Source organism: Nerophis ophidion, linkage group LG03 (genome assembly GCF_033978795.1).
Source record: "Nerophis ophidion isolate RoL-2023_Sa linkage group LG03, RoL_Noph_v1.0, whole genome shotgun sequence".
NCBI classification, from domain to species: Eukaryota; Metazoa; Chordata; class Actinopteri; order Syngnathiformes; family Syngnathidae; genus Nerophis; species Nerophis ophidion.
In genome coordinates, this window is record NC_084613.1 from 50,856,175 (window position 1) to 50,881,539 (window position 25,365).

At 39.2% G+C, this 25,365-nt stretch overlaps 1 protein-coding gene across 6 annotated transcripts in view; it reads right to left on the minus strand.

Annotated features, from left to right (window-relative positions):
- The window catches only part of LOC133549768 (collagen alpha-1(XII) chain-like), a 70,655-nt gene that overhangs the window by 19,238 nt on the left and 26,052 nt on the right, over positions 1 to 25,365 (minus strand). For 2 of the 6 annotated variants that reach the window (XM_061895524.1, XM_061895528.1), the window contains exons 24-50: positions 24,326 to 24,471; positions 21,619 to 21,748; positions 20,062 to 20,198; positions 19,321 to 19,450; positions 19,087 to 19,226; positions 18,348 to 18,480; positions 18,168 to 18,188; positions 17,354 to 17,493; positions 14,383 to 14,512; positions 14,110 to 14,249; positions 12,694 to 12,823; positions 12,505 to 12,528; positions 8,401 to 8,543; positions 7,231 to 7,360; positions 6,948 to 7,090; positions 5,393 to 5,522; positions 4,793 to 4,912; positions 4,584 to 4,730; positions 4,368 to 4,484; positions 4,142 to 4,294; positions 3,970 to 4,044; positions 3,741 to 3,880; positions 3,525 to 3,648; positions 3,300 to 3,443; positions 2,313 to 2,477; positions 2,063 to 2,101; positions 1,819 to 1,957 (exon numbers count right to left, since the gene is read on the minus strand). In XM_061895524.1, the coding sequence (XP_061751508.1) occupies positions 1,819 to 1,957; positions 2,063 to 2,101; positions 2,313 to 2,477; positions 3,300 to 3,443; positions 3,525 to 3,648; positions 3,741 to 3,880; positions 3,970 to 4,044; positions 4,142 to 4,294; positions 4,368 to 4,484; positions 4,584 to 4,730; positions 4,793 to 4,912; positions 5,393 to 5,522; positions 6,948 to 7,090; positions 7,231 to 7,360; positions 8,401 to 8,543; positions 12,505 to 12,528; positions 12,694 to 12,823; positions 14,110 to 14,249; positions 14,383 to 14,512; positions 17,354 to 17,493; positions 18,168 to 18,188; positions 18,348 to 18,480; positions 19,087 to 19,226; positions 19,321 to 19,450; positions 20,062 to 20,198; positions 21,619 to 21,748; positions 24,326 to 24,471 (3,310 nt within the window). The remainder of the gene's footprint in view (positions 1 to 1,818; positions 1,958 to 2,062; positions 2,102 to 2,312; positions 2,478 to 3,299; positions 3,444 to 3,524; positions 3,649 to 3,740; positions 3,881 to 3,969; positions 4,045 to 4,141; positions 4,295 to 4,367; positions 4,485 to 4,583; positions 4,731 to 4,792; positions 4,913 to 5,392; positions 5,523 to 6,947; positions 7,091 to 7,230; positions 7,361 to 8,400; positions 8,544 to 12,504; positions 12,529 to 12,693; positions 12,824 to 14,109; positions 14,250 to 14,382; positions 14,513 to 17,353; positions 17,494 to 18,167; positions 18,189 to 18,347; positions 18,481 to 19,086; positions 19,227 to 19,320; positions 19,451 to 20,061; positions 20,199 to 21,618; positions 21,749 to 24,325; positions 24,472 to 25,365) is intronic. The other 4 variants (XM_061895526.1, XM_061895529.1, XM_061895525.1 and 1 more) reach the window with 3 other exon arrangements.

Sequence of the window (25,365 nt, forward strand, 5' to 3'; positions counted from 1 at the left end):
TGGTGTTCAATACATATTGTTAGTAATCAGAACCTAAATCCTCAAAACAGCCCCAAACATCTAATCTGTAAAAAGCAATGTTATTACCAGTTTCCCGCAAACATTGCTTACATATTAAAAGTATTTCCTCCTTCGTGTCTCATGTGTGTGTATAATATTGCGTTATTTGATAACGCTACACCTTGGCTATTCAATTGGCAGCCCGGGAGCCAAATCTGGTCCGTGAATGAAACCAGACCGGCTGTTTGTGAAAGTGAATAATATATGAATATAAATATATGTTCCATATTTTCTGCTACTTTTTTTCCAAGTTTTGAACCCTGCAACTTTTACAAAGGTACTCCATGGATTTTTTTTCACTAACGGCTAAATAATGGAATGGATTCTACTAAGAAAGCAAACAATGTACTAAAATGATCCTCATTAGGAAAAATCAAAGTGTGTACAAAGTACAAAGAAGAAGAATCCTGATAAACATCTTGAACATTATTAAATTAAAAGGAGAAAATCTAATAAGGATGAATTAAGACATGACTTTTCTGTTTTTCGATATTTTGTTTGATCAGCCGTTTTACTGCAGTATTACAGGCACCGTTTTGAAACAATTACCGTATGTAAAAATCCTTTATGTAAACACAGGTACATATCTGCTGCTTAAAGTCCAGTGCGGCTAATGAATAAAATGTTGTGGGTGCGGCTTATGGTCTGGAAAATAGTATATATAAGGATTCACCCGATGCATTACGTACATACAAATAAAATCTGTAAATGACTTTTTTTTTTACAGCACATCACTGAAACAGGAAAAATAGTACCACTGTTTTTTCTACAGTAAAAGCTGTGGTTATTGTTTTTACCGTGTATTACTGTAAATGTAAAAATAGTTGCATTGTTGTATTGTACTGTAAAATTCCGGTGACTGACCTTCCATTTTGCTATCGTTAAATCTATCATAATTTTAACTGTGTACAGTTTGATGGAAATCTAAAAAAGTCAAGCAGATATTTAAGTATTTATTTTTATTTGAACAAAAACAATGTTTTTGCAATGAGTTTGGTTTTTTTTCGCGCTATTTGGTAATATTAAACTTTAAATTATATGCAATCGTATTGAGTACATTTCATTTTTTCTGTCCAAATGGAAAGAGCAAATACATTTAGTAAAAAAAAAAATACTTATATTTAAACGCATATTATTGCCAGGCTTTCGCGGGCTACATAAAATGATGTGGTAGACCAAATATGGCCCGCGGCTTGTGAATTAGACACCTGTATCCTGAAGGGTTGCGTCCACTGCAGTGAACAATTTTATTTTGCAAAACAGGGCTTTTTTTCTGAAACGTATATACCTGGCAAAAAGAAATAGATCAAAACAAATATCCACCGCAGAGAATGCTGGTTCTCAAATTAAGAATAATAATGAAAGGAAAAGTCTTTGTCCTCTGGTACCCAGCTTTGTGGAGATGTGGCCTCCAAAACAATTTATTTGAATATCCCTGCTCTACACTCATAAATACAATATTTGAGAAGTTCTGTAGTTGTTTGACATTACCTTAAGGGAATGCATAAAAAGACAAAAGCTTTAACCCAGGTAAGAATTAATTGAATAAGACATTGCAAGATGTGCTCCTCTAAGAAATGTATTTTATGCCTCATATTCTACAACAATTAAGTAGTATTGGAAAAGACTCAGTAGGGCTAATATGCTTGACTACAGGGGAAATATATCATCATTATGATTAATGACTGTGGACTTGATAACATTTGAGCACAGACGAGAAGAAGCCATTCAGGGATCAAACACAACAATTGCGCTTACTTGGTGGGCTGATTTAGGAAGGCATTCTTATGCAGCCTGTATGCAATGTAGCTGTTGAATGAGCCTGGCTCCATTGACACACCATTGATGCCAGCGAATGTCTTGTCTGTGATGTTGAAAGCCTCCAGCATCCGGAATCCTGAAAATGTGTAAACAACATAAACATGTGAAGCAGTGAAAACTATCTCATCGTAGAAGCTTTTTAGTTATGTGCTGTGTCAATGTATGCCTGTGTGATTCTTACCGGGTGTGGTGTATCCATTGATGTAGATCAGAGGACAAGCTAAAGCAAACATAAAAGTTGGAAAAGCACATTAAGACTGAAAAAATGTAATTCATTCCTGTTTACATGTACTTCCTCTGGCAATGGATGAATAGAAATTTGTCTCAATGGGAACGCTTCCTGCAAACTCTCCAGTCAACTATCTTTGACATTACAAAGTTCATGTTTACCAATTAAACGTATACAATCAAGGAAAACAAGAAAATCTTACTGGAAGTTGCTGTTTCACAGATAAACGTGATCAGGTTGTCCTCGATCTTAGCGAAGGCATCATAGTCATCAACCACAAACACGTGCCTTTCACTTGGCTTGCTTCCAATGTTTCTCAACTCTGCCATGTCCACGTCAGCTACGCCAATCACAAATACACTGTAGCCTGCAGTCGGAAAACAAGACAAAACAAGACAATGGTTTAAACTTATACAAAAAAATTAAATCCACGGAGGTTACAAGGTAAAATAGGCAAACATTTTGCCAAAAGTGGAAAAAAATATGTTTGTTTGTCTGTTTGTGTATTGACAGTTGAGGAAGAGGTCATATGATCTGACCGACTGTTACATTTTGATCAGGGTGGGGCAGTTCCATTACATCCATATATTAATTTGGCAAAGGTAAACACATCTGAACACAGCAAAAAAAATTTAGGAAAAAGTGCATTTGAACAAATGCGCACAATATATACAGTACAGCATATATTGTTATTGTTCTTTGGAAACTGTTTTCATGTTGTTTGCATCAGCATCTCTCTATGACAAGCCAGTATGTTCCTCTGTGTGTTTGTGGAGCATGATAAAACAACATGCTTAAACAAAACAAAGCATTTACTTTCAAGATTGAAAATGTGCGTATTTGTCTTATTGCAATTCATTTTTGACTGACATTTTGTTCACTAAAAATAGACTTTTATTATCAGTCAGCTGCTCAAAATTTTATGTTTTTTATCCAAGATTAGTTGCTCACTATGCTGTCACTCTTCCAATATAAAAAGAATGGGTAAAGTTCGGTCTAAGTATAAAGATATGTTTTGAAGGAAAATTCTGGAAGAGAATGAAGATGTTTCTTATAAATCGGGTTGTTTTTTACATGCATTTAAGAGGACATGCAGCAAATCACGGAAAATCGAACCATGTGAAAATGTCAAATCATCAAAGTGGAGACAGCAATGATTTGTACAAATATTGTTATGTTCCACATATACCTGACTGCTGCAACTGGAGGGCATTTTTCTTGACTTCATCCTGGGAGCGCCCATCTGTGACCACCACAAGCACCTTGGGGACATTCCTCCTCATTCCACTGTCGGAAGTGAAGACCTTCTGGTGTACGTGCTTCAGAGCAATGCCTGGAGGAATGAGCAGGGAGACGGGAGAATTCTCACACTTGCTAATTTCATCTTGCAGATGCACACTTCCAAAATGAATACCTGTCTTAGTGTTTCCTCCTCGGTAACGGACATTTTGCAAAGCTGATACAACGACACCTTTATCATGATAGGTGTTTAGTTTGAACTCTGTCTTAGCGTCATCACTGTACTGCACAAACGCAACCTGTTCAAATGAGACAATAAACACATTAAAATACAAACTGGTCATTAAAATTAAATTGGACAGTAACCAAGCATCAGAAAGTTCCTTCTGACCTGCATGCCACTGGGGCTAATGACATCGAATGCGTTTGTCACGCTTTTGACAAACTGGATGACCTTGTGGAAGCTCTCGTCTCCGATACTCCAGGAGCCATCAATGAGGAAGACCACATCTGCCTTGGCGCCTTTGCAGACTACGGCCAAGCACATCAATGGTTCAATCGCAGCCCGGCCAATTTATCAATTATTATTATATTACAGTATGTGTGGAATCTCTCCCTACCATCAATTGCTGGTGGGACTGTTGCTGGAGAAGGAGGCGTGGGGGGCTCGGTTGGCACTTCGGTGGGTTTGACCACTAAAAACAAAACCAACATTGACATACATAGTAGTGAAAATAGTTTGGTCGGGTTTGGTATATACGTTACAGACTAGCCTAATGAATGCAATCTTACGTGTTCTCTCCTTGATACTGACTCCAGGCCCCTCCATGCTGGGGGTCTGGGTGTACACAGTGGCAGTGTACAGGGTGTCAGGGGTCAAACCGTAAAAGCAGTGACTCGTCTCCTGACTTTTGACCGTGATCTCCTGAGCTCCGCTCTTGGATCCTAGAGGGCACAAAGATTACAGCTAAAGAAACTAATCAGAGAAAATGTACCTGAGCTACACCAGGATACTTACGATCAACAGGTTGGACTTTGAGTCTATAGGAAGTGGCTGCTCTGTGTGGTGCCCAGCGGATACAGTAACTGTCATAGCCGACATTGTATGTGGTCAAGCCTGTCACATTCAGGTACACTAAACAAAAAAACAAAAAAAAGTATTAAACATGTTTTTCTTTGACAAGAACTAATATTTTGCTACAACTGACAATTTGGTAACAGTTTATTAACTTACATGTGGTGCCTTGGCCAATTAAAGGTCCGCTTAAGCCTGTGCTATACTGTGCCAGGACCTTCAGGTCGTAAGTGGTCCCAGGTTTCAGGTTATTCAATTGGTGGGAAGTGACATCTCCGACAAACACCTCTGAGGACTCGTCAGAGCCTGAGAGGAAACAGGGAATGTTTTGTAAAGTGTCTGCTACTCTAATTATGAAATAATTATACCATCAGGCTGGTAGATGAGCTTGTATCCAGTAACCCTTGAAGGAACTGGATCCCAAGAGACCTTGAAGCGGGTGTACCACTCATCAGAAACTCGTAGGTTCCTGGGTCCAATCATAGCAGCTGTAGGAAAGATGAGAGTAACCAGTAAATACAGGGTTTGGATCATCACAACAAGATGTAGATAGTTTAAATTCCGTTGTTTTCCAAAAATGCTGATTAGTGCTAATGAAGGATGGTGTAAACAATTATAGAGAAACCACATGAAACAACCTCAGAAGGCAGATTGTGGAATGATAGAATGGTTTGTTTTTGTTAAGGGCCAATATAGGCAGAATGCTAAGCAACAGACCTCCCTAGCTGGAGCACTGCCATTTTGCAATCCTCTGGCAATAACCTTGGCTATTTTGGCCAGGGTGATGAGTCAAGAATGTTGTGTCTGCTGTAATTCAGGATTTTAATAAGTAGAAAGTCCATTCAGATTTTCAGATGAGAATTCCCTTGGTGGGGTGTTTTTACTGTGGACTTAAAATGTCCCCAGCTGAATATGGTCACATGTGGTGGAGGACACATACACCATAGATTGGTTGAGTAGTCTGTTACCTGTGCGACCATTTCCTTCAAGCTCTCCTCCTGGCCCATCAGCATAGATGGCAGTAACTTTGATATTGTAAGGAGTGTCTGAATCCAGGTTCTGCAGGACCACATTGTTTCTGTTCCCTTGGACTGTAGTCTGCAAGACATATCACAGAAACCATAGAGATAACCAAAAAAGCCAAATTTTGGCTTCCTTCAAACACAGTTGGTTTTGAGACGCGGAGCAGTTACATGCAAATGAAGCACTCCTTACCACGTTCCCTCACGCTGACTATCCTTTTTTCCCCGTACCAGCAGCCTGGTTTACTAAAGTAGTTGCATATTGTTTTGTTTTGCTAAGACTGTAAATAATATGTACACAGGGAGCAGACACAAGGTAAGGGTCGGAAATTTTAAGTACCTACGAAATGTTGGCTAAGGTTCGACTTCAACCGAGTCATTATCTCTCCAATGCTGGCTCCTAGACATTTGCATGTGTATATTGACAATAAACTGCTTTTCTATACTATATTATGTTAAACTGCTTTTCTAGTCTAAATTATGTTAACACTTTTACTGCCCTGCTACTTCAAACCCTTGTAAACAATAGAGGCTCGATCAAGCTGGCTACGACAGTTAGCTATGCTACGGACTACATGATTATTTGTGATAACGGATTATAATAGTAACTGGTCCATTGCCAAACACAGTAGGGAGTGATCAAATTAAAAGTAGTTTTTAGGAAGACCATTTGCCGGTGGACAGTGATGTTATTGTCTCCCATTAGAAGGCTAAGCTAGCTACACAACAAATCAAGCCAACATTGCTAACATACTATTCACACAGTTCTGACCAACTAGCATTACTTAATGTTTCATTGTCTCCTCCATTTCCATAAATTGTAGTCACTGAGCCCGCCATTAAAAGTAGGATATTTAAGGAAAATATTTGTGAAGGTCTGTGGTTGTTAATCTTTGCACATGCTCAAAGCTACTTCCTCACAGTGGAAGTCACATTTCCACAAATGATAAAAGTTAAAGTAAGACACTTTTTTCTTCCGATAAGGCTTTGTGCTGTGGCGTTTGCTGGTTAAAGCAAACGAACAACGATGAAACCCTTCATGATGTACAACAGATGGTTTTACAGTACATAGGTTTCAATTGGCTGAGCGACGCAAGGATGTTTGGGTAAATGTCTACCATATGTGAATAATCTAAGGAAGGCAAGATTGTTTTATAAATATCTCTACAATGTCTCCCTGGTTTGATTTTAATTTTTTGGACTTATGAAGATTTCAAATACATGAATAGGTACCATTAGGTAAAAAAAGGGCCCCTTTAACGTATGCAATATGTCATGTCATATACTCGATGGTCGCACCATTAGGAACTACAATTAAATAGGTGGAAATATCAGGAGATTTGAATAAAATATTCCACTTTTTGAAACTGTTAGGAAATAGTTTAACATCAGATATTACACTGAAAAGTAGCTTCTATTGATTTTGAAATAAACCATGGTTTCTGTTGATTCATTAGTTCATCTTACAACCATTAAAAACAAATATTCAACATATTCTTACATATTCCTCAATGGGATCTCCAGTAGTTGGGGCATAGGTGATGCGGTATTGTGTAACAGGGCCTTCAGCATGCTCCCAGCTCACGGTGAGAGTAGAGGTGGTTGGGTCGTACACTTGCATGTTCCTAGGGCCAGCTCGTGGACCTGAGAGAGAAAAATTAAAAAAAATAGTTGTAATCTCTTTATAATATGGCTTTAATTATAAGTAACCTACAAACAGTAAAGTAGCAAAAAAAAATCACTTAGTTGTGGTTTGTTTTATTTAGACTGGACAGAGTTCTTACGGGTTTTTCCGCTGTCACTGATGCTTGCTCCTTCACCATCGCTGTAGATGGCAACCACTTCGATGTTGTAATCAGTGTCTGAGATCAGCTGCTCCAGAAAAGCTGTGGTGGTGGTCCCTGGTACCAAAACCTGCATCCACCAAAGATAAATGTATTTTTTTATCCTCTTCTAAATGTTGATTATTATCTCGCAAATGTGGTGATGCGCTCTCCTGACATTTCACAGTACACCTTTTTGAACAGTTTTACCATGTTTCTATTGTTAATTTAGGCCAGATCCAACTGGTTTGTTACATACGCCTGTGTTCTCCCCAGCTGTGTTTAGCTGCCTTGAAACACTCATGCTCGAAACATAAATGAGCCAACACTAATTCCCCCACCAATTGCCCCCACAAGACTTTCTCCACCTCTCCCTTGATACACACACTTGTGTTGTACATTCTACACAATGTCTCCCTTTAACTCATCAGTCCCATTGCTGTCAACACTGACTGAAAGGAAGAGCCAGCTATTCCTTTGAAGTTAAAGAATATGTTTGACAGCAGGGAAGGCCACGTATTTCGCACACTGTACAAACTCTTGCGTCAGAATTGATTTACAGGAAAATATCAAAGCCAGCAACAGGTAAAGCTGTCAAGACAAACAACAGCTGCATAGCTAAAACAGGCCATATTGAAGTGGATGCTTATCTAAAGCACCTCAGAAAAGGCCAGAGCCTGAATTTTTCACTTCACAGCAAACCACTGACATCATCTCTAGTACAACTTCAAAAGTTGTTGCATATTCATGGAAATTCTTTCCTTATGACATTTCTTCCAGGTGACAAATACAGACAGGATTGTGCTTTTAAAAATGTCTCCTTTAATGAGCACAGTCTCGGTTTGAAGTTTATGCTAAAGCACCATTTGGTGAACAGACAAGTGTTTAGCTTGTAACAGCTCACAAAGCGGCTATTACATTCCTGGTGGCATATGTAATCGTACTGTAAATTCTGGTCAAAGGTGGGGATGGGGCTTGGGTCACATGTGTTCCTATATAAACCCGCGTGTGCTCTAATTAAACTCTCAGAATAAATCATTTAGTGTTTAAAATGGTATAATGGGAATTTAGGAAAATAAGCTGCTGCAGACCTAAAACCACATATTAACCATTTCCTGGCCGGAAACTTACCGATTCAGCAGGCTTGGCACCAGTAGCAGGAGAGTAGATCACCCTGTACTGCAGAACTGGGCCTGTGGCAGGCTCCCAACGAACATTCAGGGTGTTGGTAGTAGGGTTGTAAACCTGGATGTTCCTAGCAGGTTGACGCTCCACTACAGAAAAAGGAATGGTACAGATTGGAGATAGAGAGGAAGATAGTGAAGAAAAAGGTCAGGTTCAAGAAAAGGTTAGAAGGAAAGTACAACATGATCAGAGGATGGTTGGACAGAGAGTAAAGAGAGAAAGGTTAAAAGGCAGCAGCGCAAGTGGATTCCACAGATTAAGAAGATGTAAGGAGAGAAAAGATGAGATAAAACAGACTCGGTTAGGTCTGGTGCAAGAATCTCCAGATGTCATCTGAAGACAACTAACATGTACTTTAATGTTTTTTTAAAAGTATGGAATTGGCACAAATCATGGGTTGGGCACAAACCTTTATTATGTTTGAATTTTAATTTGACCGTATGTCAAAACAATTTGGACAATTCTCAGGGCCTTTTCTGTTTCAGGACAACTGCACCCGGATGCACAAAGCGCGGAAGACCGCCGAAGAGCAATCAAACACATCTGACTGAAAACCTCATATGATCTTTGGTATCGCACTTCAAAACACTACTATTCCCGAAATCGCGGGAGAAACTAAGAAATCCCCATCACAGTAAATGCATCAGTTGGAACGAAAAAACAACAACGAAAGAAACTAGATTCCACCCAATCAAATGTTATTGAAAACAGCAGCAGAGTAGGGATATAATACTGCAGTGTCCAGAGCCCATCCATCCATCCATTTCCTACCGCGTATTCCCTTTGGGTTGCGGGGGGGAGGGTTGCTGCCTATCTCAGCTACAATTGGGCAGAAGGCGGTGTACATCCTGGATAAGTCGCCACGCCATCGCAGAGTGTCCAGAGCCAAGATAGAAAAAAAGAGCGTTCTTTATTTTTATTTTCGTTATTTCTGGCCATGAATGGTCAAATGTATTACACGTACGAAATATTTTCCAACAACGATCAACTGGTGGTGGTTATCTATGCTGTGTCTCTAAGGCATAATGGTAACCTGGCTGCCTAGGAAGTAGAAATAGTCCCTGGTGTGTAGTGCCAAAGTTCATAAGATGAATAAATTCACTTGTGTCTAACAGTCACCTTTGGGAGGGTCTTCCTTAATGCCACTGCAATCCTACTGTAGACACACACGGAGTGACACACTGACGTTTTAATAAAGCTGGACAACATTTCTCTGCAACCAGCAGTAACAAGTCTAAGGCATTGTTTAACAATACTGCTATCAATAGGAAAGTTCCTGTCAGTGCCTTAAAGGTTACTGAAAAGGACACACAAAGTGTATGTGCAGCCTGTGTGACGCTCGCATTCTAAAAATCTAAAGCAGGTGTTTGGCGCTTTTGTGCTGCTTCCCCATTATAACCCCATAAACGCAGGGGAGGGAGCACAGTGGGTAAAACACGCAGAGAGTGCTTCCGTACTTTCACAAACTGACGCCAGTTGCCTATAGCTGCTTTGAATTTTTTTAAAACAGTAAACAGTGACTTGTTAAAGAAGATCCTGAAGTTAAATGTGATGAAGACAAAGTGCTGAGCTTGACAATGTAATCAAACGTCAACAAAAGTGCAAAGCACAAAGGTCGTTGTTGCAGCATTTGTAGTGCATTAAATGGTTAAGGTAAGAAAAAACTCTAAATATTAAGGAATAAAGTAACAAGGGAAATGGTAGCAGACACAGTGTGTGACCTTATCCAAGTGAGTCGAAGACCAAAAAACACAATACCCTCAAATAATATAAGCTCTACAGTATGTTCTGATTCTTTTCCCCTAAAATAGAGTCAATTAGCCAATTCGCCCCTTCCCCTGGCACCCCAGCACGACCATTATCCTGACCATCAGCATTGATTCCAACCTGCAAATTGAGATATTACAGTAAAGAAAGAGGAAACACCATTATAATGCCGCCAGCAGAGGAATTCCTTCCGATACAATCAAACCACAAAATGCTGACTCATTTCCAGCAGAGGTTGGGGGTTTAAAGCTGTGGAAGGAACTGGAAAGTTTATACCCGCAGCTCCAGACTTTACTGACTCTGCTAAGCCTGTTTAATGATTGATCTCATGGGAGATGTATGGTACACCATCAGTTTATATTATGAAAGTGATCATTTAGAAACGGAGCCGCTGAAATAAAAGCCAGCAACAAAGGCCACTTAGTTCATTCCAACCAGACATGAATAGACTCCATCTTCATCTAGTGTAGTCATGCAGTGTGCCAATCTCATCCTCAGTCTTTTAACCACCTGAATTCAATAATGGCAGGAGTCTTAGGTGCTGGAAAACACAGGCACATACATGACAATTACATCCTTGTCAGTATGGCTGCTCATTTTAGAAAGCAAAATATATTTCTCAACCAATTTGCTTAAAAAGCTTTTAAAGATGCAGACCTTGATTTTCAAGTCATTAACAAATAACGTTCCTATTGGACATGCTTCTTTTTGTAGAATGAAAAATAATAAATAACTGCTTCCTTTAAGGAGAAAACAATACCCATGCAAGTGATTTTATCAATTCCAAAGCAGGGCTGGAATATTTGAATTAATGGATGGATAATTCAGTGCAATGGATAGATGAAAAGGTGAAATGATTAATAGATGGATAATGAATGGATGATGGAATGAGCTTCAAAGACAGCTGATTTTCAGCTTGCCATGCATATTTAATTCTTCAACAGCGTAAACATTTCCTTTAACAGCATTGCGTGCCAAGCACACAGGCATGGATGGAAGATGGATAGCACATAAAGTTCTCCTATTATGCACATTTGATGTTATATCTGTAATATGTGTCATTACAGCCTGTTAATGACCACCAAACATCTTAATGGAGAAGAAAATTAAAGCTGGAGCTCTGCTAACTATCGACATATGGGAGATGTAATTTCTATAATTATGTTTTTCTTCAGCAAATGGGCTAACCTAGCATGTAAAAAGTTCATATTGCTATGCTAGTGTTGCTAAAGTTTGTATCGTACCACACTACTTAATGCTACTTTGTTTTATCTGATATATTGTATGTCTTATGTACAAGTGTCTGTTACACACAAGCACACACACATATATATATATATATATATATATATTTATATATATATATATATATATACATACATATATATATATATATATATATATATATGTGTGTGTGTGTGTGTGTGTGTGTGTGTATATAAGTGCTTAATTAATTACACTTTTGCATTGATTAAATGCTATTATACGAAATAAATTACCTGCTTCCAAATGTATAATCAACTTTAAAAAAAGACCGCATTATTTTGACAAAAATGCAATTTTATTGCCGAAATGTTATAAATGGAAATTTTCTAAAATGTTTTACTAAGTGTACTTTATTTATCTGTACCGGCAGGGTGTATATTTTGTAGTGAAATTTGCCAGCGAGCACAGTAGTCAAGACTATTCCCACTCATATTTGCATTGATGTATGCATTGAACAGATCACTGACCATAAAGCAGCCTGCTGCGCCTTTCAGGTAACAAATTAATTGCGCGATTATTCTGCGTTTATTCATGATTAATGCAATAATGCTTTGTAATTAATTGCATGAGTTAAAGTGTTTAACTCTGACAGCCCTAATATAAAAATAAAATATACAAGCACATGTAGAAGGAAGTACAATTGTGCTCCTTTGAGTTGTCAGAAAAGAGATGTGGCCAAACAGTTCATTATCAATAAAGCAAGAGCATTAAAACTACAGAAATTCTAGCTTCAAGATTTTAGACATTGCAATTCAATACACTATTTTGGGACCTCTGAAACGTATTTGAAATATAAAAAAAACAAATATTACAATATGGGACCCTAAAAGTAACCAGATTTTTCAGCTGCACCACGGCCCCACTGCAGCTGTGGATGTGTTAAACGGCTTGCTTGATTATGATGATGATGAGGAATGATAAGGATGATGATGATAATGAACAGTGCCGGAATATTAAATCATGCTTTCATTACATAAAAAGGAAAATCATAATTTTCCTTTTGACACATATACTTACAGGGACCACCAATGCTGGACACCACTATAGAAGCAAAAAATACAAAGGTATAATGGACGCACCTTTCATAATATACATTAATCCATAATTAAACGCCTTCATCAACAAAATGCTGTCATGCAGCGTGTCAACCTTAAAAGTTTTTGTTAGTCTTTCAAGAACATGAAGTGCACTATAGGCTGGACTTACGTGTTTTGCCGTTTTCCGACATACGTTTGCCCTCTCCGGCAGGGTAGACAGGAACCACAGTGACCGTGTAGATGGTATCAGAGTCAAGGTTCTTCAGCACGGTGTTGTATGTGTTGCCTGGTACTTGGACCTGACGGTTCGACAAGAGACATAACCTCAGTGGAGGAAGTTTCACTGTGACTGCAAGGAGCAAGCGAGCATTACCAACGACTAAACTACTTCATGAGAACACATTTGCTCTTTGATCCCACTGGGTGTCTTACAGCTTTGAATTATGGCTAAGTTGGTGTATTTCTGACTCCAGTATAAGACAATAATTCATCAGTTAGCCACGCACACGGAAGTAATATCTATCGTCGCGATTTTCTGTGTGCGTGTGTGTTCTCTGTGTTATGAATGCAACAAGGATATGAGCAAGGAACAACCAATTAAATATTGGAAAAGGTTTACCTTTGCTTATTTGCACCATTTGGCTCATTATAAGAAAGTGGATTCGCAAACATGATACTGAAGTTTGACTTAAGTGAAGACCCACGTTTGGCTAAATCAGGGGTCGGGAACCTTTTTGGCTGAGAGCCATGAAAGCCAAATATTTCACAATGTATTTCCATGAGAGCCATATAACATTTTTCAACACTGAATACAACTAAATTTGTGCATTTTTAAGTATGACCAACATTTGTAGATTATAATAAGTCTCTTATTTTTTTTAACAACATTGTTATTATAAAAGTTAACCAATAACACATGTAATATTTCTTACCATTAATGCGACATCTTGAACAGGTGCGGTAGAAAACGGATGGTTGGATTAAAATGCATGAGAATGTTTTATAATTTGAACGTTATTTTTGAAACTGTGATTACCAGCAGAATTATTAATTACTTATCGTGTTAAGCAATGTCAGCTAAGATTTATCTGAGAGCCATATGCAGTCATCTGGCTCTAGAGCCATAGGTTCCCTACCCCTGGTTTAAGCATTAGACACCTTTTTACCTGCACTCTGCCTCCCGCTGTTTCCCACATCTACAAAGCAATTAGCTACCGACTGCCACCTACTGATATGGAAGAGTATTACGCGGTTACTTGGCATAGCTCGGTTGGTAGAGTGGCCTTGCTAGCAACCTGAGGGTTCCAGGTTCGATTCCCGCTTCCGCCATCCTAGTCACTGCCGTTGTGTCCTTGGGCAAGACACTTTACCCATCTGACCCCAGTGCCACCCACACTGGTTTAAATGTAACTTAGATATTGGGTGTCACTTTGTAAAGCGCTTTGAGTCACTAGAGAAAAGCGCTATTTAAATATAATTATATGAGAGCCATATGTAGTCATCAAAAGAGCCACATCTGGCTCTAGAGCCATAGGTTCCCTACCCCTGGGCTAAATTATGTTTTTGTGGTAACTTCCCAGCTTACCATGTCCTCCCGGCCACCAGCTGCAGGCACATAAAAGATTCTATACTGCCTCACGTTGCCCTCAGCAGGCTCCCATTGGACTTTCAGGGTGTTGGTAGTTGGATCAGTGACTTGAAGGTTCCTGACACCGCCAAGAGGTTCTGACACAAAATAAATATTCAAAGTCAATCATTACACCACAGGCTGCATGCCTCTTTCACCAAAAACTATTAATTAAAGAGGCTTCTGCTGATAATTGGAATTTGGAAGCATTCTAAAGTATAAACATCTTACTGGTCTTGCCGAGTCCATTCAGCTCCTCACTGACTCCTTGGGGGTAGACCGCCACCACACTGATGGAGTATTCGGTGTCAGGGGTCAGCTTGGGCATGAAAAGAGTGGTCTTCTTCCCGCCAACTTGGGCCTAGTGGTAAAGTAGAAATCCTTTTAAGGCTCCCACGTTCTCGATTTGAATCCCAACATATGCTGTACAATGACTGATACTATAAATGTGATCGGTTGGATCAATTTGTTTCCAATATTATTTTAGAATAATTGCATATAATAGCCCCAATTCTCCTGTTTGTGCTTGTGTCTTATTTACGGGCTTGAAGTTACCCACGTTTGTTTAATCGTGCTCTACGCAGGCTTGACGTGAATCAAGCATAAGTGTTGAAATCTAGAATAAAGGCGGGCTCATTACTATTGAGGCAGGCTTTGCCGTGGTGCCTTTTTGTCGGTTGCGTGAAAATGATAGGCGCATGGAGTTTTACAGACACTTGCAAATGTCATTGAAATATAAAACTTGATATTAGGAAAAACATCAATCCAGGCAGTGCTTGTTACATTATGTGTGTCGTCATGGCGATGTAGTGTGTCTGGATGTGAATAATAATCTACGATGAAACTTGTTTTACATATAAAGTTATCGTACCACTGATAGTCGCACGCACTCGGTGTGGTGAAATTACCCTCTGCATTTGACACATCCACTTGTTCCACCCCCTGGGAGCTGAGGGGAGCAGTGAGCAGCAGCGTTGGCCACGCTCGGGAATTATTTTCGTGATTTAACCCCCAATTCCAACCCTTGATGCTGAGTGCCAAGCAGGGAGGTATTGGGTCCCATTTTTATAGTCTTTAGTATGACTCAGCCGGGGTTTGAACTCACAACCTACCGATTTCAGGGCGGACAATCTAACCACAAGGCCAATGAAGTGGTTATATCCACCGTGATATTATTTGTGATCTTGCAAGTTCTGTAATACCAATCTTTGTAAAGCTATAATGAGTCAGAGGGGCTTGCATCAGTAATAGCACATCAATGGTTAGTCATTTAATCCAGTGCTGACACAATCATTTTTTTACTGTATGTTTTTATAGAAAATTATAGATAGTCATATATATTTACTGTGTGCGTGTGTGTGCACGCACAAGTAGGAGAACTACAGCTGACAATTGGACATTAACTGTCAATAAAATCTGTGTACTTAATTATTAAAACACTTCTATTAAATAGTCACATAGATCAAGATGCATCAAAGGTCCGTTAGTACTAGAATGTTCAAACACGGCAGTCCCCTTAGCTGTGGTTGCTGCTGTGGAGACAACAATGTGTATTTAAATAGTTAATTCATAGTGGCATTATTTTTCATTTCATCCTCATCCAAATGGATGTTTCCAGGTGTCCTGATTGAAGCGATCAGTCTAGTTTCATTTTATTACATATGGTGTACACTGCATCCAAACGTTCACCTCCCAAATGCACTGGACTCATTCCAGTCTCTGTGGCGCAAAAAAATTACTAAAATCGACGAAAGAATATGCAAAAGCCCAGATTTGACTGGGAAATGGTCACTCCACCTAAAGCACACATCTTGGTTGAAGTGTTCAATAGCAGACATAAGTCAAGTGGGAAAAACCAAGCAGTGCTGCGCCCCTTTTCACAACAAGCAACAGACCAAAGTCAAATGTAATCATACTAAAAGTAAAAATGTTGTTTTCTATGCAATTAAAACCATTTGTGTATTTTGTCCCAGACAGAGTAATACAATACTGTCTAAGATATCTTCAATATGGTTAACTTGGCTGATAATACAGTAGTTTTTTAACTTTCCGTTTCTCATCCATCTGTCAGTTTGATGTCATGGAGCCGATCATGGAGTAACCACATTTCATCGGATTCAAAAGAATCCACAAGTATAAGTAAAAACATGTGAGGCTGCACACAGCATAAGAATGTAATTCATATACAGTAAGAGAGACAAATGGATGTTAGACTAATGTTTTAGGTCGTATTTGTTATATTAAGGAAGCACAATGTATGCTACTTCAATATATTCCGTAATAACCGTTCAGTAAATGTCATAAAAACTACACTCTCATGTAAGCTAGGTGGCAAAGTTGATCAGAGCATTGTCAGTATGCTGCTTGAGTGCATGCATTAACACAATTCAAACTTCCTTTTAAGCCTAAAATTTGGAAGCAATGTCAACCAACCAAGAGAAACTAAAATCATACTGGCAAACTTTGAAGAGTGTCCATAATCAGTGGGACTTAGTCTGTACTGTTGGGAAATACTGACAAGAAAGAAAAAAACTCAATGGTTTGCCTTCCAAACAACAGCCTAAGAGATTTGCCTTCGACTACACTAAATTAACACAAAATGAGTGCTGTTTGAGCAATTCAGGAATTGTGCTTGAAGGAAAGTCGACATCTGAAGGACGGAACAAATCAAATTGAGTTAAAAAGTGAATAGGCCTAGTTCGTCTGACTGTGCATGTTAGACTTAAGCTAAAAAGTAAAGTCTGTGTATGGTTGCAAGTGACCGGAACATTAAATCTCAACATGCAATGTAATCTTGGCATTTTTATAAATCCTAATTGATTTTGGTACTGGTAATAACGTTTTTTTTTACCATGTCAGGAAAAAAAATAGACGACTTAAAGATATATAGTTAAACAGAGTACATTTTCAAAAGATAAACTCCGATACTTCTGGAGAGCGTGGGGCATGGTTTTCTTTGCAATCTGGAAACATTTCACCTGACAGACTTAGAGAAACGGTTTATAAAAGGGACTGTGGAGCTAAATTTACACAAAGTTAACAACAATATCTTCAATTGGTACATTACCTGGACCACAATGAAGTGTTTTAAAATCATAGTGTCCATTTTAAATATTTCTCACATGGCCAAGTGCTGCTTTTGAGATATCTTAGCGTTTGAGTTTTGTGTTTTTTTATAATTGGTGCTTCAAGCCTGACTTACAGTTTGGGTCCTGCCTCCAGCAGTGGGCACATAGGTGATTTTGTAGTTCTGGACTCGACCTGGAGCTGGATTCCACCTTGCGTTCAGGGATGTGGTTGTTTCGTTGAACACAACCAGGTTGGAGGGAGGAGCGTTAGGTGCTGGAGACCACATGAACATAGATGACAATTACAACCTTGTAATTATGGTTGGTTAATTCAGGTTTTCTCCTTCGATTTGCTTAAAAATGCTTTTAAAGACGCAGTCCTTGATATTCCAGTTATTGACATTGACATGCTTCTTTGCATCGTATGAATATCAAGAATAGCTGCTTTAAAAGACGAAAAGATTACCAATCCATGGGATTGTATCTTTTCTGAAGCAGGGATGGAATCTTTCGATTGATAGATTAAAGATTAATAGATAGCCAAGTCAGTGCAATGGATGGATGAAAAGATGGCATGATAAATGAATGACGAAATGGTCCTCAACAAAAGAGGGAATTCTCAACCTAGTGTGGCATGACATGCACCCTCGAAGTCCAACTTCAGCCACTTAACATGACTGACTGAAAACATTAATGGGTTTACAAGCACACAGACATGGATGGAAGATGGACAGCACTTAAGAGTAACTGTGGCAGCTGCAACATGAACCCACTGGAGCTGAGCATGGGTTAAGCGCCTTGCTAAATGATGATGATGGTGATGATGATAATGATGATGATGATGATGATGATGATAATGATGACCAACAACAGCAAAAATTGGCCAATAAATGAAATCATGCTTTCATCAAGGAAAAGTATAATTTTCCTATTGACGCTTATACTTACAAACAGTTTCTCCCCTGGGCACTATAGAAGCAAAAATACAGAGGTCGCTTACACTGAATAAATTGCACTAAGAGTAATCATCTCTGATAATATAGCCTTTCACCAAAGAAGTAGTTTGATTATGCAATGTTAAGTGTGTGTTGAGCCATTATGACATAGCATTCAGCGCCCTCATCTTACATGTCCTCTCAGTGCCAAGCAGGTCCTCGCTCTCTGACTCATCTGGATAGATGGCAGTGATAGACACGTCATAGGGAGTATCTGGCTCCAGGTTCTCCAGCACATGGGTTGTCTCATCATTGTTCAGAATCGCCTGATGAGGGCAACACATAATGTTAGAGTGCCTGACGAAGAACATTGCAAAGAAGAGCACAGTTATTGGAAACAAGATAGTCACCTGTTTTTTGGAGGATATTTAGTGGCGAGAATTTTCACAGCGATAAACTAGAACAATAGCATCACAATTGAATAATTTGTGGCTAGTCGCACTTGTGCGTCCGACCACATTGTGACAGTTGTTTATTACAATCACCAGTGTTTTCTGACCAGAAATTGAAATAATTGTCTCTATTAGGACTGCCAAATCAAATGCAAAAGACGTTGGTCTATATCCTGCTAAAAATACAGTTAATAACATAAATGTTCAGTCGAAAAACAGCAAAAATAATAACTAAGGCTGTCCCGATGCAACTTATTCACTTTTGATACGATGTCGATATTGAAGCCTTGAGTATTGGCTGATATTAATCTAAAACTATCAGCACAAAATATAGTACATACTTATATTGTTTTGTATCCAGCATCTGGAATTTCACTTAAATGTTTATGTTTGCAGAATAGACCATTCAGTATAAAAATGACCTCCTCCAACATGCTTGGTAAAAGATGAATAAAGATGCTTATGCGAAATCCAGCTTACATATTGGAAATTTGTGTCTCCCTTCTTGTTCCAGCCAATGCGATAGAGAGCCACATCAGGGGCGCCATGTTCCCAGGTAGCTCTGAAGCTGGTCTGTCCAACCTCTGAGAATCGAAGGTTCTTTGGGGCAGGAACCACATCTGCAATGTTGACGATTATGAAGGAAGTTAGGTAGAACTTTCAGCAACAAGGGAACAGATAACTATTGTATTGGTGCTCCATCTTCACTCTTACCGGTTATGCCTTCACCCAGCATTGTCTGACCAGGACCCTCGTCATAGATGGGAGTAACAGCCAGGGTATACTCAGTCTGTGAGATCAGGTTATCCAGTATGTGGCTGGTCATTGTTCCACTCACTTCCAGCTGTAGAAAAATGTTTAACATTATTGTTGCATCACATTATTTCACATTTGTAACTTAATTTTTATAAGTAACATGGAATTTCATTTTTTTTTTCCTGTTTTGTCAATTTTTTTGACAAGTCTTGCGATATTTCCGGAAACAAGTTTAACAGACTTTATTTGGAACACAAAACTCTACGAAAGCCTTTTATCTTGTTGTCTGGGTTTTCAACGGCATCCTGTCAATAAGTGAATAAGAACCCCATAATACATAACGCCAAAATGTTGTTATTTTCCGGCCAGAACACTTTTTTCCCCTCGTCAGTACATTTTTCACAATTAATTTGACAGGCCACAAGACATTTCCACATATGTGTTTCCAGAACATGAAGTTTCCCAAAAGAAAAAAAGCAACCATGTCGTGTTTATTCCTTCAACGGCACCATAACCAATCTTTGACCCTTGTCAAACCATATTGTCTCAGCCCTTTTATTATACTCATTCACACTAGATTTTGAAAGTCCATACAGCCAGATGCTATCTCCATTAGGCTGATGCAGACATCAGTCAGAGAGTTTTTCCTTGGTGTTATTGATACCCCAAACCAAACAAATGAAGTTGGATCACACTTACTTCCTTAGCTTCTCCTTCCTCAGGTTTGTAGGTGATGAGGTACTTGCGGACTGGACCAGGAGCAGCATCCCAAATTAGTCTCATGGAGCTATGAGTCACATCCCGAACCCTTAGTTTTCCCGCAGGTGGCAGGGGCACTGAAGAAGGGACCAATCACAACTTAAGGGGAACATTATCACAATTTCAAAAGGGTTAAAAACAATAAAAATCAGTTCCCAGTGGCTTGTTGTATTTCTTGAAGTTTTTTTCAAAATGTTACCGGTCTCGGAATATCCCTAAATAAAGCTTTAAAGTGCCTTATTTTCGCTCTCTGCGAAGACGCTGGCCATTTCCCTGTGACGTCATACAGTGCTGCCAATGTAAACAAACAATGGGAATACCACAGCAAGATATAGTGACATTAGCTCGGATTCAAACTCGGATTTCAGCGATTTAAGCGATTCAACAGATTACGCATGTATTGAAACAGATGGTTGGAGTATGAAAGTATTGAAGAAGAAACTGAAGCTATTGAGCGAATTCATAGTCATAGCACGGCCGAGTAGCTGCGTTAGCATCGCCGGTAAAATGTGCAGACCAAACGATCAGGACTTTCGCATCTTTTGACACGGGAGCAACTTAAATCCGTCGATTGGTAAGTGTTTTTTTCGCATTAAATGTGGGTGGAAGGAAACATAATATCGTTGCAAATGCATCTACAGGTTATCCATACATCTCTGTACCTTGTCTGCTTTAGCACCGCCGGTAAATAGCATGTTAGCATCGATTAGCATAGCATGTTAGCATCGATTAGCTTGCAGTCAACGTCAACAAAACTCACCTTTGTGATTTCGTTGACTATCGTTGCAAATGCATCTGCAGGTTATCCACACATCTCTGTGCCATGTATGCCTTAGCATCGCCGTTAAAATGTGGAGACACTCCGGCACTTTCAATGGGGGTCTGGCGGAAGATTTTTTGCCACGTTCGCATCTTCGGGCCAGTGGTGCTACTTGAATCCCTCCCTGTTAGTATTGTTACACCCTCCGACAACACACCGACGAGGCATGATGTCTCCAAGTTTCCAAAAAATTGTCAAAAAAACGGAAAATAACAGAGCTGTGACCCGGTGTTTGTAATGTGTTGAAAATGAAAATGCCGGGTGTGTTACCTCGGCGACGTCTCATTCTGACGTCATCGCCTCCAGCGCGATAAACAGAAAGGATTAATTGATTGATACTTGTATTAGTAGATTGCACAGTTCAGTACATATTCCGTACAATTGACCACTAAATGGTAACACCCGAAAAAGTTTTTCAACTTGTTTAAGTCGGGGTCCACGTTAATCAATTCATGGTAAAAGGCGTTTAATTCGCCAAAATTCACCCAATTAGAGTTCGGAAATCGGTTAAAAAAATAAATGGTTTTTTTTCTGCACCATCAAGGTATATATTGACGCTTACATAGGTCTGGTGATTATGTTCCCCTTTAATGAGTCAAGGTCTACAATTAGTTAAAGACACATTTTAGGATGATGGTCAAAAGATATGAGTTTCAAGCAAGTCAGTCACTACATACGTGTGACACCCTGATCGGTCAGTGCCTGGCTGATTGACTCTCCATGCAGGGCAGAGACGGAAACGGAGTAGGCTGTGTTGGGGATTAATTTCACCAGCTGGACATCAGTTGTATCGCTACCCACTCTGATCTGCGGGAAAAACACACTTTTAGAGAAAAATAAATACATTACAGGTGTTCTAACTAACTTAGCTAACCGTTAGTTACTGCAGTCATTGCTACGTAGTGTGTCTTTTCAAGTCTTTTTTCGCCTTTTACAGCATTTTTTCCTACTTTTGCTCGCTCAATATGAGTCCAAAGAAAGCAATGGACAAGCACTGTGTGGTTTGAAACTTCGGGAAGTATTCACAGCGTTGTCAACACTACCTCCCTAACCTTCCCCATCCCACTTTCTTCGACTGAACACAGAGAAAATTAACCGAAAAGGTAAAGTGGATTGCAGCGACCTGGCTGTTAAAGCACTTTTGTAATTTCGAACTGTGAGTGCACCACAGGACGAGGACGAGTCAAAAAGATGAGGTTTCAGCTAGCTTTGTTTGGCTTTTGTTATTAAACACAACGTTGACCCATCCCTGTATACCACTTTGTATTGTGTTCAAAGTGTACAAACTTTTACTCAACTCTTACTAAAATATGGACTTATATTTACTCAAATATGACCTTTTGGAACGGATTACAGTCGAACCTCAATTTATGAACATTTCTTTTTGCAACGTTTTCTGTTTACGAATCTTTACATCGCACCAAACAGTGCACAAACGCTTAATTCATGCATTTATTCTTTCATTAATTTTACCTGCCGCTTGAAGCCTACAGGGGCTGCAATTTTGATGACATCCCTTCCTGCACACACGTGACATTTCGAAGAGCGGGGCCGCCTACGTTACATCCCAGTTACATGCTGTACATTCAGGCATGGCCATATCGAAGAGCTTTGACGGCAAGCTGCACTTCTGACTTATTTATTTACACAATTGGCATACCTTTTCACCGGTCAGAGCTGTGTGAGTCTGTTTTGAGATCATGTTGTGTGTTTAGAAACGCTTTAGATGTGTCCAAAATCTCACAGTCTTGTTGTATGGCTACGGATTGCTAGACAACCGCTTTTAGCTACTTAGCCTCAGGCTTGCAGCCCTTTCAGTTTGAGGATTTTATCAGCAAAGGGGCTTTTGTTTCATGGCATGTCTTTTATTCTAATGAAACTGAAAAAGAAGCCACATTGGGCTTTTATTACAGTAAAGGAGAAGGTGCTACCAAGACACTGATGAAGCATCGCCTCACACTGCTAGTTTGTGCTAACGCTAGTGGTGACGACATGACGCCACTGATTGTTTATCACTCCGAAACCCCCACAGTGTTCAACAATGCCACAAATATTTGCAGACACAAAGGTTAAATGATTTTCCTTTTTTTGATTTGTAACAACATGATGATAACATTTCGGAACACATCTAAGAACCCTTCGTTTGTGTGCGTGCGTGTGAGTGTAGTATATCTATATGTGTATGTATATGTACACATATATTCATATTAGGGTTGTCCCTATACCAATATTTTGGTACTGGTACAAAAATGTATTTGGATACTTTTCTAAATAAAGGGGACCACAAAAAATGGCCTTATTGCCTTTATTTTAACAAAAAATCTTATGGAACATTAAACATATGTTTGTTACTGCATACCAAGAACAAATTTGTCCTTAAATAAAATAGTTAACATACGAGACAGCTTGTCTTTTATTGGTAAGTAAGCAAACAAAGGTTCCTAATTTGGGTGCTGACGAATGCAGTAACATATTGTGTCATATTTCATTCTATTATTTTGTCAAAATTATGAAGGACACGTGGTACAAAATTGTTTTATTAATACTGTTAATATCGGGTTATTTTCTGTTTTAACATGTTCCATCTACACTTGTGTTGGAATTTAATAATCACTTATTCTTCTGTTGTTTGGATTACATTTACAGTTTGGATGATATCACAAATTTTGGTAACAATCCGATATTAAGTAGTTATAGGATCATACATTGGTCATAATTTAAGTTCTCATGTGTCCAATGTCATATTTCATGACTTAATAAACACAATATGAATTTTCAGTTTGTAAACCATGTTCAAGAAACAATTAAGTTTGTAAATCGAGGTTCCACTGGACTAGCGAAAACAAGGATACCACCGTATCAGAGTGGTACCCTGATGAGAATCCAACCGGCAAGTGCACTCTTACACCAGCCTTTTGAAACTATATTACTTGGTATGTTCCTTGTCTCTTAGATGAGGAGAAGTCGTGCCAAAGACTATAAAAATGGGACCCGTTACCTCCCTGCTTGACACACTTACCATCAAGGTTTGGACTTGGGGGTTAAAACATCAAAATGATTCCCGGGCGTGGCCACAGCTGCTGCCCACTGCTCCCTTCACCCCCCAGGGGTGATCAAGGGTGATGGGTGAAATGCAGAGAATAATTTCACCAAACCTGGTGTGTGTGTGAAAATCTTGGCACTTTAACTTTTAACAACGCTGATAGTTTTGTAAAAAGTCACTTTAATATGCCCAGCTTCCATCAAAGACTGTTAAGCACTGCATTTGTGTATACTTTGCAATTGCAACTGCAAGATTGAGTGTTTGTCTGTTCAGTATAGCGTGATATCAACAACTGACAGGCTGTTAGTACTTTCGTCCGTGCACGCCTGACTAATGCTTACCTCCTCCTCCACCGTAGGCTGGGTGGCATTAATGGCGCTGTAGCGCAGCATATAGCCTGTCGCGCTTGGTACCGCCTCCCATCTCACGCGCATGGTGGTTATCTGCTCATCATAGACGTCCATCTTTTTCACAGCGGGCAATGGCACTGGGTAATTTGTGAGAAATGAATAGTTAAAAAATATAATTGTGTACCTGCAGTACCATTTTCTGGGTTTTATATACTCCAGTGCAGTTGTTCTCAAACTGTTTTCACCAAATACCACCTCAGAAAACACTTGGCTCTCCAAGTGCCACCATAATGACCAAAATTAAAATAAAGTAGCGCAGTACGCCTATGTATTCATTAAAAGAAAACAAAGTTTGTATTTAACAAGTATATTTAATATTGTTGGCCACTGTAACATTGCACACAGTTTGAAGATTGTGTTTTAAATAGAGGAATACAAAACACTGTACTTTAATCAAGTGATTCATTGGCGTACCACGAGATGGAGCCCACGAACGACTACAGTTTGAGAATTACTGCTGTAGTGTAGTGGCTGCTATTCTACAGACTACCTATAAAACCTCAATCAATCACTTAAAAGAAACAAAGAAAGATGTTCAAATGAGCCACAAACCACATTCAAAGCTATACTATACAGTAAATTCCCTCTGGTTTTGTATTTAATGAAGATGTCATTGGAATCCAAATGAGACCACAATATTTATTTCCTTCATTCGTTTGATTAATGGGAACCACACACGACTCACAGGTCAAAGACAACTACTGACATGCAGCGACCTAACAGATTCACAGATTTACATGGTGACCGACCCAAAAATGAATGCTTCATAGGATTAAAGGGATAAGCTGTAAACAGAAGCCTTCCTCAAAACTCTTTTGGCGGACCGTGAGAAAGTCTAAATTCGTTTTTGTTTCACATACTGTAGCATGGGTGATCAAAGCCTATTTAGACTTAATTTTGTTTACATGAGTTGGAGATCATAGTTTACATTCTAGCTGGAAACTGAGAGCATAAACGGATGCTAAAAAGTC